The sequence below is a fragment of the Uloborus diversus genome, chromosome 1 (genome assembly GCF_026930045.1).
Source record: "Uloborus diversus isolate 005 chromosome 1, Udiv.v.3.1, whole genome shotgun sequence".
NCBI classification, from domain to species: domain Eukaryota; kingdom Metazoa; phylum Arthropoda; class Arachnida; order Araneae; family Uloboridae; genus Uloborus; species Uloborus diversus.
The window spans coordinates 15,502,483-15,515,163 of NC_072731.1; the positions used below are offsets into that span (position 1 = coordinate 15,502,483).

Here is a 12,681-nt window from a genome sequence, read left to right on the forward strand (position 1 = left end):
AAAGTTTGCAACCGCAATCCTCTATAAAATGAACAAATCCTCAACATATTTAATTCATCGGCATTCAATAACCTTCATTCACACAGCTTCAACAGTTGCTTAGCAACGCAGGAATGCTAAAACGTTGAGCGCTGCCTAGAAACAAATCTTTTGAACGAGGAAAGATATTCATACACTTTCGCATTTATTTACAGCAGACGGCAGAGAAATAGTGAGCAAAATTTATAGCGAGATTGGATATGTAGCTTGCCTAAGAAAGTTCCAATGTCCGGATTCACGAATTCGCGATACATCCAAGCAATACCAGGGGTTAATCGAACAGATGATGCTATAAGCTTCACCCACGGAGAAAAATGCATCTCTCACTTTGGCGATGGTAAGTATGGTAAAATGTTTTGTGGGCCAGTATTAATGGGTTAAGTTACTGTAACGGGTTATGGGGAAATTTCAATTTTTGTGTCACAGCCATTCCAAAAGTACCATTAAAATGTAAAAACTTCGCCAAATAAATGTATCAAAAACCCCTTTAGAAGCAGGTCCGCCGTTTGGGCGATTTGGATTTCAAAAAAAAGATAATAAAAATGTGCAGTTTGTATAAATTTTGGTGCTTTTTCCCCTAAAAAATGCATTGAGTACATACCCTCCTTGGCCTCCCCCCCCCCCTTTCCCTCGAAAAACTTCAAAAGGACTAACCTGATTAAAAGTTTTATCAAAATTGAAACCGTCAGATAAATAAAACAGGCTGTAAAATAACATTTTTTTTTTATTAAGGTGTAACATAACCCACCAACTAAATTAAATAACATTAACAGTTCCGTTATTTATCACCAACCTCGCCAAACAACCACGTTACTGAAACTCAGCAATATGAATGAAATTTCGTTGCAACATCTCCCTTGTAATGAGAAATTAAAAATCCGTTATTGGCTGTTTAACTACATTTTCACGTATTCTCTAAACTCTAACTAACGGTACCCGCACAGCTTTGCTCGTAGTAGAAAATCAAAAGGTCATTTGGTTCACCTGTATATTTACAAATAATGGATGATGAATTTCTCGCCAATTTGCTATGTTAATTTGCTCGCCCATGTTATGGTAGTTTGTTCGTTCACGTTATGATAATTTGCTCGCCCATGTTATCATAATTTCTTTCTTAAAATTGAAATCGAAAACGAACAAAATCGAATTCTCAAAAAATCGCTTCGAGGTGCACACCCCTATGCTACAAGCTAATTTTGTGCCAGATTTCATGAAAATCGGCTGAAAAGTCTAGGCGCTATGCGCGTCACAGACATCCAGACATATCCGGACAGAGATCCAGACTTTCAGCTTTAATATTAGTTAAGATCACTCTATCAAAGTGTTCAGCTGATTCGAGGAAAGTTATTGAATATAAAGTGCTCATTTACTTTGGTATTTTACAGGAGGTATTTTCTAACAGCGATAAGAAAGTTCCCACACGTAGGGGAAAAAGAGGATCATTTCAGGTAGACGCTCTTGGAAGGCGGGTGAACTCCATAGCGGCAGCCACTGGCTACGAATCTTGAATTAAACGGGTAAAAGCGTAATCTATGAGGATACAACCACTGATCTCCAGTATCTTTTTGCATCCTCGGAGGCGTAGGAGCCCCAAAAAGTTGTTTACGCACTTGCGTTGTTCGGACGCTTGCCCGTTAACAAGATGGTCTCGGTTGCCCATGGAGTCGGTTTCTCGCTGTGTATCTAGTCTATATATCTATGAATTTCTTTTATTCTCTTTTCTAGTTACAGTAAACTCACGATTATCCACGAGCAGAATGACCACGTTGCTGCTTATTTGAGAGTATCCCGGGGAAAAAATACTGTACTCAGTTGGAAAAAAAGAACCTTGGCTTCATCGGGAGTACACTTTTTAGCCTACTTTCCCAGTAAAAGTCAGAAAAAGAAGAAAAAAGCATGAAAGAAGGTTTAATGCATCTTAAAAATATCGCGAAAAACAAAAAAAAGTGAAAAATAAATAAAATAATTAAATAAATATCGAAAAATTAAAAAGTGGAAAGTACGGTAGTGAGATGGGAAAAAATGTCTGTCGGTCTGTCTGTCTGTCCCCCCCCCCTAATAACTTTTGAATGAATAGTCTGACTCGAAAAAACTTTTTTTTTTGTTCGAAAGCACTCGGCGAGGACACAACATTCACATGTTTGACTTTTTGATTTGAACTATTTTTTGTTCAAATTTGAACAGTTCAAAAAAAACTTAACATTAGCGCCTACGGGGAAATTCAAGGCAATTCCGAACTGTGAGGTGAATTTGCTTCAAGCAAACTTTGTAGGAAAAAGCTTTTGATTAAAAACTTGTATATAAAATATCTTTTTGATTTGAACAATTTTCCGTTCAATTTTGAACAGTTCAAATCCCTTAACATTAGCGCCTATGGAGAACTGAAAGTCAATGTAGATTCCTTACTTGAAGGTGGATTTATCTGAAGCAAATTTTGTTGGAAATAGCTCTTGACGCCAAACTCCAGGCTCCGACTCCGACTCCTGTGCCCGACAATTAATCGGACTCCGACTCCCCGACTTCGACTCTGACTTCGTAGCTTTGGCAAAAATTTATACACGGAGGACAAATAACTGATTCCGATTCTTGGATATTCGACTCCGACTCCTTTATCCCAAAATGAGATTGACTCCGACTCTGCAGCTATGGTTTTAAATGTAAAATAATTATTGTTAATATGACTTGTTTTTATTTTCATGCTAAAGTTTTAATTTAGGTATTCAGTTTTCGGCGGGTAAACTCGAAGTCATTTATGTTTCTACATAAAGATATGCGCAGAAGTTTTTTTTTTTTTTTTTTTTGACAGTGAAAATTATTTTTTTAAGTTTACATTTTATTGTTTTTATTTATTTTGGTAAATGCATCAATTAATTTAAAAATTATTTTTGGCACCAGGGGAAAAAAAACGATTTTTTTTTTTTTGATATGATGGATTTGTTTTAATGAGCTTATTAATTTTAATTATTATTTTTTCGTTTTGAAAGCTGTTAAGGAATTTTTTTAATGGAAAAACGTTTATTAGCTGCTTTGTTTAAAAGGTGCTGCTGTTTTATTTGTTCGTTTATTTATTTATTTATTTTTACGCATCTAATTTTTTAGATGAGTGAGGAATACTTTTTTCCTAGAAATCAGTTAAAAATATTAAAAAATATGTTTGAAACAATTTGCGATTTTAGCTATTTTTGAGAATATTGATCAGGTACTAGAAAGTAGTATGGGTATACGGAAAAGTAGGCTCGTTTAGTTCTAGACGGAACTTCTTGTTCTTTACTGCTTTTATGTTTTTAGCACATGGAAAAAAAAAAAAATTTAAAAGTAGTGTACGCCTTTTCACGGCTTGTGTTCTGTTTTATGTTCAAAAAAATCAAGCTTTTAAACATCGAAAGCAACTTTTATTTTATTTGCTTCTCATTAGTAACCTTTTTGCGGTAATCCGCAGTTTTCACTATCTGTACCACCCGATTCCACGGATAATTGGGAGTTGACAGAATTGCGCTTTTACGAGATTGCAATTAGGCAGCGTTTGACAAGGTATGAAAAAAACAAGAAGTTCTGTCTAGAACTAGACGAGCCTACTTTCTCGTATACCCATACTACTTTCTAGTACCTGATCAATGTTCTCAAAAATAGCTAAAATCGCAAATTTTTTTCAAACATATTCTTTTAAACATTTTAAGCTGATTTCTAGGAATAAAATATTCCTTACTTTTCTTTAAAAAAACGAACAAATAAAATAGCAGCACCTTTTAAACAAAGCAGCTAATACACTTCCTTCCATTAAAAAAAAGAATCTTTAACAGCTTTCAAAACGAAAAAATAATAATAATAAGTTCATTAAAATAAATACATCATATACAGTGGCTCCCAAAAGTCTTCGTACACTTTCGACTTTCAACGAAATCGGCCCCAATCCATTGGTTAGAATTAATATTTCGGAATAGGTATTTAATTATAAGATCTATGATCTATTTTTAACAAAACTACATGAAAAGTTTTTAAAAAATATTAAAACTTAATTTTTTAAAAATCAAAAACCAAAAAGTGCCGGAAATTTTATCTCACAAAAGTCTTCGTACACTTTATAAAATGTCTATATATTATTGAATAATCTAACTTTTGATTAAGTTATCAATTAGTAGAATATCATACAGCATTCATAACATCTTTTAAACGTCTAGGAATAAATTTTATTCTTTTTCTTTCTTTTTTTGCGTAATTTCTGAGTAAGTGTTCAACTACACTTCGAGTCTTACTATTCATAGCTCTATTTTCGTTTTAAAGCCCTATTTTCGTAATCTAACCCCCAGATATCTATAAATACGTTACATTAAGTTAAAATCTGGAGATTGAGGGGGTATTTTCTAAGTTTTAGGACAATTTTCGAGGCACTAGACGCAAACGTTGAAAACCGTGTGCTTCTTATCGTTATCTTGATAGAAAACAAAGTTGTTTCCAATAACCAAATTTTTGGCTAAGAGTTCAAAAATGGTTTTTAAAATATTTATAGGAACATCATGATTCATTGTTTCATCAAAAAATTCCAAACTACCAAGTCCTGATGCTGATATGCACCCTCACACTAAAACACCTCCACCGTCCTGTTTAAATGATCCCACTAAGTTCTTAAGATTAAGTTCATAATTTTTTCTTCTACTTACAATTATGCAATAATTCAACCAAAAATGTTGAATTAATTTTTATCTGTAAGTAAGACGTAATTCTAAAACGTTTTGAGCTTATTTATCATTGATTTTGCGACGAAAAGCGTAAGCTTTCTGTTTTTCGCACGATCAAGAAAATTTCTGCGGGAAGAGGTCCCATTTAATCCAGCTAATCAGAGAACTTGGCGAACAATTTTAGGTGAAAATTAAATGTAAAATGTTTCATTTAACTCTGCAGAAACTTTTACAGCACTCAAACATGTATTTTTCATAATTTTTTTAACTTTAAATCTCCAAATACGTTTTGTCAACTTTGCCGGTTAACCTTTTCTTACTTTGTTTTCGCTCCGATTTCTTTCTTTAAAGCATTTTATCAAGCACTTTCATATACAAACAAATAAATTAACTACATTAGAGACATTTCAAACCAATTTACCGCTTCTGTGGGAAAAAAAATTCAAATTTTGAATGGTGTTTGCGGTTTTTTACGAATACCAGCCATTTTATAGTAATAAGCACAATATTAAGGAATAAATAAACAAAAAATTAAAGCCAAATGACTTATAAGGGTCAACACACTGCAAAAATATTAATAAAATGGCATATGATAATTTTAAACATGAATTTATTCGAAACTATTTGAGTGTACGATGACTTTTGTGGCGTGTTATATCTCTGTCTCTTCGTTTTCTGACCCATTTCAAAAAGAAGATCCGTCAATATTTTGAAAAAAACCAATGAGTTGTATTAAGAATGACTTAGGAATGATGTGAAAAAATATTGAACTTCATATTCGAATTCAGTTTTGAGTTATTTTGGTTTTACTAAAAAATTTCAAAGTGTACGAACACTTTTGGGAGCCACTGTATAAAAAAATCGTTTCTTTTTCCTCTGTTGGCAAAAATAATTTTTTAAACGAATTAATGCACTTACCAAAATAAATAAAAACAATAAAATGTCAACTTAAAGAAATAATTTTCATTGTCAAAAAAAAAAAAAAAAAAAGAAATCGTCTGCGCATATCTTTAACATAAATGACTTCGAGTTTATTCGCCGAAAACTGAATACCTAAATTAAAACTTTAGCGTGAAAATAAAAACAAGTCATATCAACAATAATTATTTCACAATTAAAACCACAGCAGCGGAGTCGGAGTCAATCTCATTTTGGGATAAAAGAGTCGGAGTCGAATATCCAAAAATCGGAGTCAGTCATTTGTCCTCCGTGTATAAATGTTTGCCAAAGCTACGAAGTCAGAGTCGAAGTCGGGGAGTTGGAGTCCGATTAGTTGTCGGGCACAGGAGTCAGAGTCAAAGTCGGAGTCAGGTGCCCCTAAATTCTCGGAGTCGGAGTCGGGAGTAGGTCGTCAAGAGCTATTTCCAACAAAGTTTGTTTGAAGTAAGTCCGCTTTTAAGTTCGGAATCTATATTGACTTTCAGTTTCCCCTTAGGCGCTAATGTTAAGAGATTTGAACTGTTCAAAATTGAACGAAAACTTGTTCAAATCAAAAAGATATTTTCGATACATGTTTTTCATCAAAAGCTTTTCCCTACAAAGTTTGTTTGGAGCCACTTCGCTTCTAAGTTCAAGATTTATTTTTGATTTGAATTTCCCCGTAGGCGCTAATGTTAAGTTTTTTGAACTGTTCAAAATTGAATGAAAAATTGTTCAAATCAAAAAATGAGTTATGGGAATGAGATGTCCTCACCGAGATCTTTCTAACAAAAAAAAAATTTGTTCGAATCGGACTATTCATTCAAAAGTTATTAGGGGGGACAGACAGACCGACAGACAGACCGACAAACAGACAGACCGACAGACATTTTTCCCCATCTCAATACCCTACTTTCCAATTTTTAATTTTTCAATATTTATCTAACTATTTTATTTATTTTTGACTTTTTTTTTGTTTTTTCGGGATATTTTTAAGATGTATTAAGCCTTATTTCATGCTTTTTTCTGCTTTCTCTGATTTTTACTGGGAAAGTAGGCTAAAAAGCATATTTTTAAAGAATATTTCACTTTGATGAAACTCTGAACTGAAAATTCAAAAGAGATGACCAGCAACAAGCTGTGGGCGCATCTCTTAAGATTTTAATCATCATAACAATTAAACGTTCTGACTAGCCGAGATATAATCCGGTCGATAAGGAGCCGGGATAATGGCTAAAGGATCCTGAATTCGATACGTACTCGATCCAAGACTCTCCGTGTACATCTCATAGCGGCAGGCGCACGTGATCTGCCGTGATTGCAAAATCCTTCCAAAAGCCCCGTTCCAAATCAATACCTGTCAGCCTTAGGTTTAAATTAGCCTACCTGTGGGGGTGCTGGATCAGGAGTTGCTTGGCTGGAGCAAAAAGAACCGGATAAACGAAGTTCTACTGTATATCTCGTTCTGCGCAAGAACAAGACATATCCAACCAACATTCAATAAGATATTAAATTAAAGAAGCTGTTAAACGCTACATTTCAGGTGAAAGGGGGGAGGGGAAAGGTTGCATAATTTGAAGCCAAAATTGTTTTTTTTTTTTTTTTAAATCACGTTACTCGCATTGTTTTATTGTTGTTGTCGTGTGCTAGCTAGGCTGGCAATTCGGGATGCCGCTGCTTCACTTTAAAAACTGTACCGTAATTTGGTGTGAAGTCCGACTTCTACAGTACACACATGCCATAAGGACCCGTTTATAGGGTAGGCAACCCAGCATAACAACACTTTCACACAAAGAAAGGACAAGGACAGGAGAGAGAAGGTACGTCTATGCCCGAACCGGGATTCGAAAATGGACCTTCCTGTCGCAGTCATTCTCTGACTACTAGACAAGGTAGGCGGCCATTGTTTTATTAGAACTAAATATTATTTGAATTATTATTCGAGTTCCAACATGCATTTAGACAGTGTTGCCAGATTGGGGGAAATTTCCCCATTTTGGGGAAATCTGGTGCTCTCTGGGGAAATTTTGGGGAAATGGGTTTTGAGGGGAATTCTTTGGGGAAAAAAATTTTTCTTTGGGAAAACTTGGGGGGAAAAAACACCTAGGGATTTTTTTTTTCGTATTTAAATTCGCGTCTTGACATCTAGTAGTTACATTGCTTGTATCAAACAGCGTTGGTTTAGCTTTGCTCAACTTTATGGAATTCACATTTCGCATTATGTCGAATATTATGCTACGGAATTCGCATTAATAGTTCTGAGTGAGAAACTAATTGATACGTGAAACAGGCAAAAATAAGTGTGATAAAGAATGTTCTTGGATAAATACATACAAAAATCATAGTTTAAATGTACATACAAAAGCAGAGTAGTAAATGCGAGTAGAAAAAAAAATATTTGGTTATTTCTTATCTCTCGGTCAGGCGCTTGTATTTATGACTAGTGGCATCCGCACGGCTTTGCCCGTAGTAGAAAATTAAGAGGTATTTTGGTTCACCTGTGTATTTACAAATTATGCATGATGAATTTCTCGCCAATTGGCTTGACCACGTTACGGTTCCACATTATGATAACTTGGTAATTTAGTTGTCCATCTTATGATAATTTTGCTCGGGAAAATGTTCTTAAAATTGGAATAGCAAAAGAACAAAATCGAATTTTCAAAAAATCGCTGAAAGGTGCACACCCCCATGCTACAAACTAACTCTTTGTCAAATTTCATGAAAATCGGTCGAACGGTCTAGGTGCTATGCGCGTCACATAGATCCTGACAGACAGAGATTCTGACAGAGAGAGAGAGCCGGACAGAGAGACTTTCAGTTTTATTATTAGTAAAGGTAAAAAAAAAGATAAAAATAAAGAGAAGACCAAAAAAAAAAAAAAAAAAGCGAAAATGGGAAGAAAAAAAAGTTGGGGAATTTTATAAAAAAACTTGGCTATTTGGGGAAAAAACATTTTTTTTAAGAGACAAAAATATCAGAGAAAGTCGATTCATTTTATGAAAATATTAGTGAAAAAATAATTTTTGAGTTTGGGGAATTTTGATAGAAAACATCGCTTTTTGGGGAAAAGTTGGAAAAGGAATTGGGGAAATCTGGATTCGACCATCTGGCAACACTGCATTTGAACTACTTTATGTATCTGAAGCAAGACCGGTGCAGCTCCAATACATAACAATTAATAACAAGGAGATGCATTATATTTCATTAAAATGTCAGTGAACTTGGTTTCATAGAGAAAAACTCCAACATGATGCTAAACATGAAAACAAAATTTTTGAAAATTAACGTTTCGGTGATACCTGAAAGTTTTTAAAATGTGGAGCTACTTTTTTCTTACTCCGAGGTCTTAAATTAAAAAAGTCATTTAGTACGGAAACTTCCTATTCGAGACTTTCAAATAAGCCTTATTTAGTCAAGAAAAAAAATGAATGTCCTTACGAAGATTTTTTAATAAAATATGTCAGTCACTGTTTCTCGATACAAAAGCTATTTAAAAAAAAAGAGAAAAAAATTTAAAAAAAATTTAAAAAAAAAAAAACAGAGAAAAATACCATGCATCTCCTTGACCCAATTTCTGCAATCTGAAATATCATTCCGATTTATAATCAAGAACATGATTTGAAAGAATGAGACACGAAGCTTGGAATCGTGCAATACGGTGTTTTCCTATTTGGTTCAAAAATTTCTCCACGGGGGACTCCGCCCAACTGACCGGAAACACGATTGACCAATCGGGTGTCTTCCAACTCTACGTAGGGTTTGAAGGGAGGGGCTTAGGTGCTCGGACATTCAAGGCTGTTTTCAAGAGTAAATTTCTAAGCTTAAAAATCTGGCGCCTTAGCTTGGCGCAAATTTTAGCACCATTCGGGGTTCAGAGCGTGGGTTGCCATTGAAAAGTTCAAAATGGTAGAGAAGAGAGCAACTGGGCTAGCACCATTCGGGATTTGGGGGGGGGGGAGTCCTTTTGAGTCCTCACCGTGCAATACAAGAAATAGCTTTAAAAAAAATTATAAGATCAAATATATGTCCGGAAATAATGAAATAGGAGGGAAACGTTTGCATTGTTTTAGCACTCGAATGTTAATACTGATCATCAGTGTTCTTAAGCCACGGCGGGATTCAAGGGCGGCACTCTGAACTTTGGGAGGGCTGAAATCCGCAATTTGGCCGAATCATCAGACAGAATTTGACGAATAAGGATTTTTTGGGAGGTCACAGTGACCTCTCATCATAGTGCTTGCATAGGCGTCGGAACCGGGGGAACTGGGGGAGCTTGAGCTCCCCCTGGAATATTTCAAACCGGCTCAGTTCCCCCGGAAAATTCTAGCACTGCAGCTTATTGCCGTGCATTGATTTCCTCAAACCTGATTTCAAAAATGTGATCTGCATTTTCTAGGAATTTCGAAATTTTCACCCAATAAGCAACAAAAGCAGGAGGCAGACGGAGTGGTCAGTGCACTTGAATTCACCTTCACCCTTTTTTTACTGTTAAAACATCTCTTGATTCCAGAAATGCGGAAAACTGGGCTCTACCCCGCGACCTGCGAAAATCAGTACCAGTACCAATATGGATTTGCTCCCCACCTTGAGCTCGTGTTTCGGCTTTCGAGAGCGGCATTGCAGTTCAGTTCATATTTTTATTGGTTTTGCACGCGGTTCATTTGTCCAATGCGGTGGCGAATCCAGAATTTTATTCTGGGGGCGGCTGAGGTATTTAAAATTCTTGCTGAGGTCTCCTTGTCATTACCAAAGTTTATCGATGTAAACGAAAGTGTTCTGTATCATTATCTGCTATCTAGGGGTGTTAATGGCTAATGAATCTTTCTGAGTTACATTTGAAATTATCTGAAATTTAGTATTCAGTGTTAAAATTCTAAATTTTAAATGTATATTCAAAGTTTTTTCATTTGTTTAGACATATTTGTTATGCAATTTGAAGACAAAATTTTCAATTCTTGTTAAGGATGCAAAACAATTACGCTGACAAGGTGATGTAAATAAAATAGAAGAAAGAAAAGCTGAAAGATGTTAAACAAATAGTGAAAAACAGCGAGAAAGAAGACAAAATTTTAAGAATTGATATTAAACACGAAAATTAAAGAGAGAGAAAGAAAGAAAAACAAGTAGCTATTATACCTACACTTTTTTCTCCTTTCCTTCTTTCAGTGAGTAAATGTATAAATATTTAGAACAGGTAGGGAAAAAGTTCAGAAATTTGAAGGGAAATTTCAGAAAACTAACACTCCTGTATCTGTTACTATCGCAAATTTGTGTATCAACCTTTAGAAGAGCGAAAACAAATTAATTGATAAAGATAGAATTGATGTATGATATTATATATATATATTTTAACATTAAGATGCATAGACAGAGGGTGAAAGAATTTATTTCTGGTATGGGGGTGGCTGCAGCCTCATAGCCCCCCTGGATTCGCCATTAGTCCAATGATCACAAAAAGAGATAATAATGACCCAGTTTGGCATTTAAAGATGAATAACATGGAAGGTGCTCCAGACATGACTGAAAAAAGGTTACTAAGGTTGTTTGTACTTGTTCAAATAATGTTGAACTTGTTCAAATAATGTTGAACTTGTTCAAATAATTTCAACTTTCCAAAAACTTACAGTGGCTCCCAAAAGTATTCGTACACTTACGATTTTCAACGAAATACACCATTATCGATTCGTTAAAATTAATATTTTGGAACGGGTATTTAATTATAAGATCTTTGATTTATTTTTTAACAAAACTACATGAAAATTGTTAATAACATAATAAAACTTGATTTTTAAGAAATCAATAATCAAAAAGTGCCAGAAACTTGATCTCACAAAAGTCTTCGTACACTTTGAAAAAAATGTCAAAAAACTAGTAAATAATCTAACTTTTTACTAAGTTATTATTTAGTAGAATATCATGCAGTATCAGCAACAGCTTTTAAACGTCTGGGAATAGATTCCATTGTTTTTTTTTCTTTCTTTTTTTTCCGCACTTCGAGTCTTACTGTTTCTAATTCGTTTTCCGTTTCAATAGTGTATTTTCGTAATATATCCACCAGATATCTCCAAATATGTTCTATTAAGTTTAAATCTGGCGATTGAGGAGATATTTCTAAGTTTAATGACAATATTTGAGGCACCATCAAACGCAAACGTATGCTTCTTATCGTTCCATTGATAAAAAAAAGTTTCCGATTGCCAAATTTTGGGTTAATAATTTAAAATTGTTTTTAAAAATATTTCACTGAACAGCATGATTCATCGAAAAATTTCAAACTTCCAAGTCCTGCACCGTCACACAATAACACCTTCACCGTCCTGATTAACTGATCCCAACTAAGTTCAATAGATTTAATTTCTAATTTTTTTTCTATTTACAATTATGCAACAATTCAACCCAAAATGTTGAATTTATTTTTATTTTTAAGTAAGACGATGTTCAAAATGTTTTGAGCTTATTTATCATTGATTTTACGGCGGAAAACGTAAGTTTTCTGTTTTTCGCACGAACAAGAAAATTTCAGCAGGAAGAGGGCGGCCCATTTAATCCAGGTAATCAGAGAACTTGGCGAATAATTTTAGGGGAAAATTAAACGAAAATGTTTCATTCAATTCTGCAGAAAATTTTTCATCACTCAAAGGTGTATTTTTCATCATTTTTGTAACTGTAAATCTCCGATCACGCTTTGTTAACTTTGCATTTGAAATTTTATTACCTTGTTTTCGATCCGTTTCTTGTCTTTAAAGCATTTTATCAAGCATTTCACTATAGAATGGTATAAAATAACTAATTTAGAGACATTTCAAGCCAATTTACGGCTAATGAGAGAGAAAAAACATCAAATTTCAAATTGTGTTTTTGGTTTATGCGCATAGCTGCCATTTTAAAATAATAAGCAGAATATTAGGGCACAAATAATCAAAAAATTAAAGCCAAATGACTTTACAGTGTGTCAACACAATGCAAAAATAATAATTAAAAAAAAACTATGATAATTTTAATCATGAATTTATTCGAAAATATTTCAGTGTGCGATGACTTTTGT

The 12,681-nt window shown here is 34.1% G+C and overlaps 1 protein-coding gene across 1 annotated transcript in view; it reads left to right on the forward strand.

The window, feature by feature from the left end:
• Positions 1-211: 211 nt before the first annotated feature.
• LOC129234448 (tektin-5-like) overlaps positions 212-12,681 on the forward strand; it is a 48,199-nt gene continuing 35,729 nt past the window's right edge. The window contains exon 1 of the mRNA XM_054868451.1: positions 212-376. Within this exon, the coding sequence (XP_054724426.1) occupies positions 265-376 (112 nt within the window). The 5' untranslated portion in view covers positions 212-264. The remainder of the gene's footprint in view (positions 377-12,681) is intronic.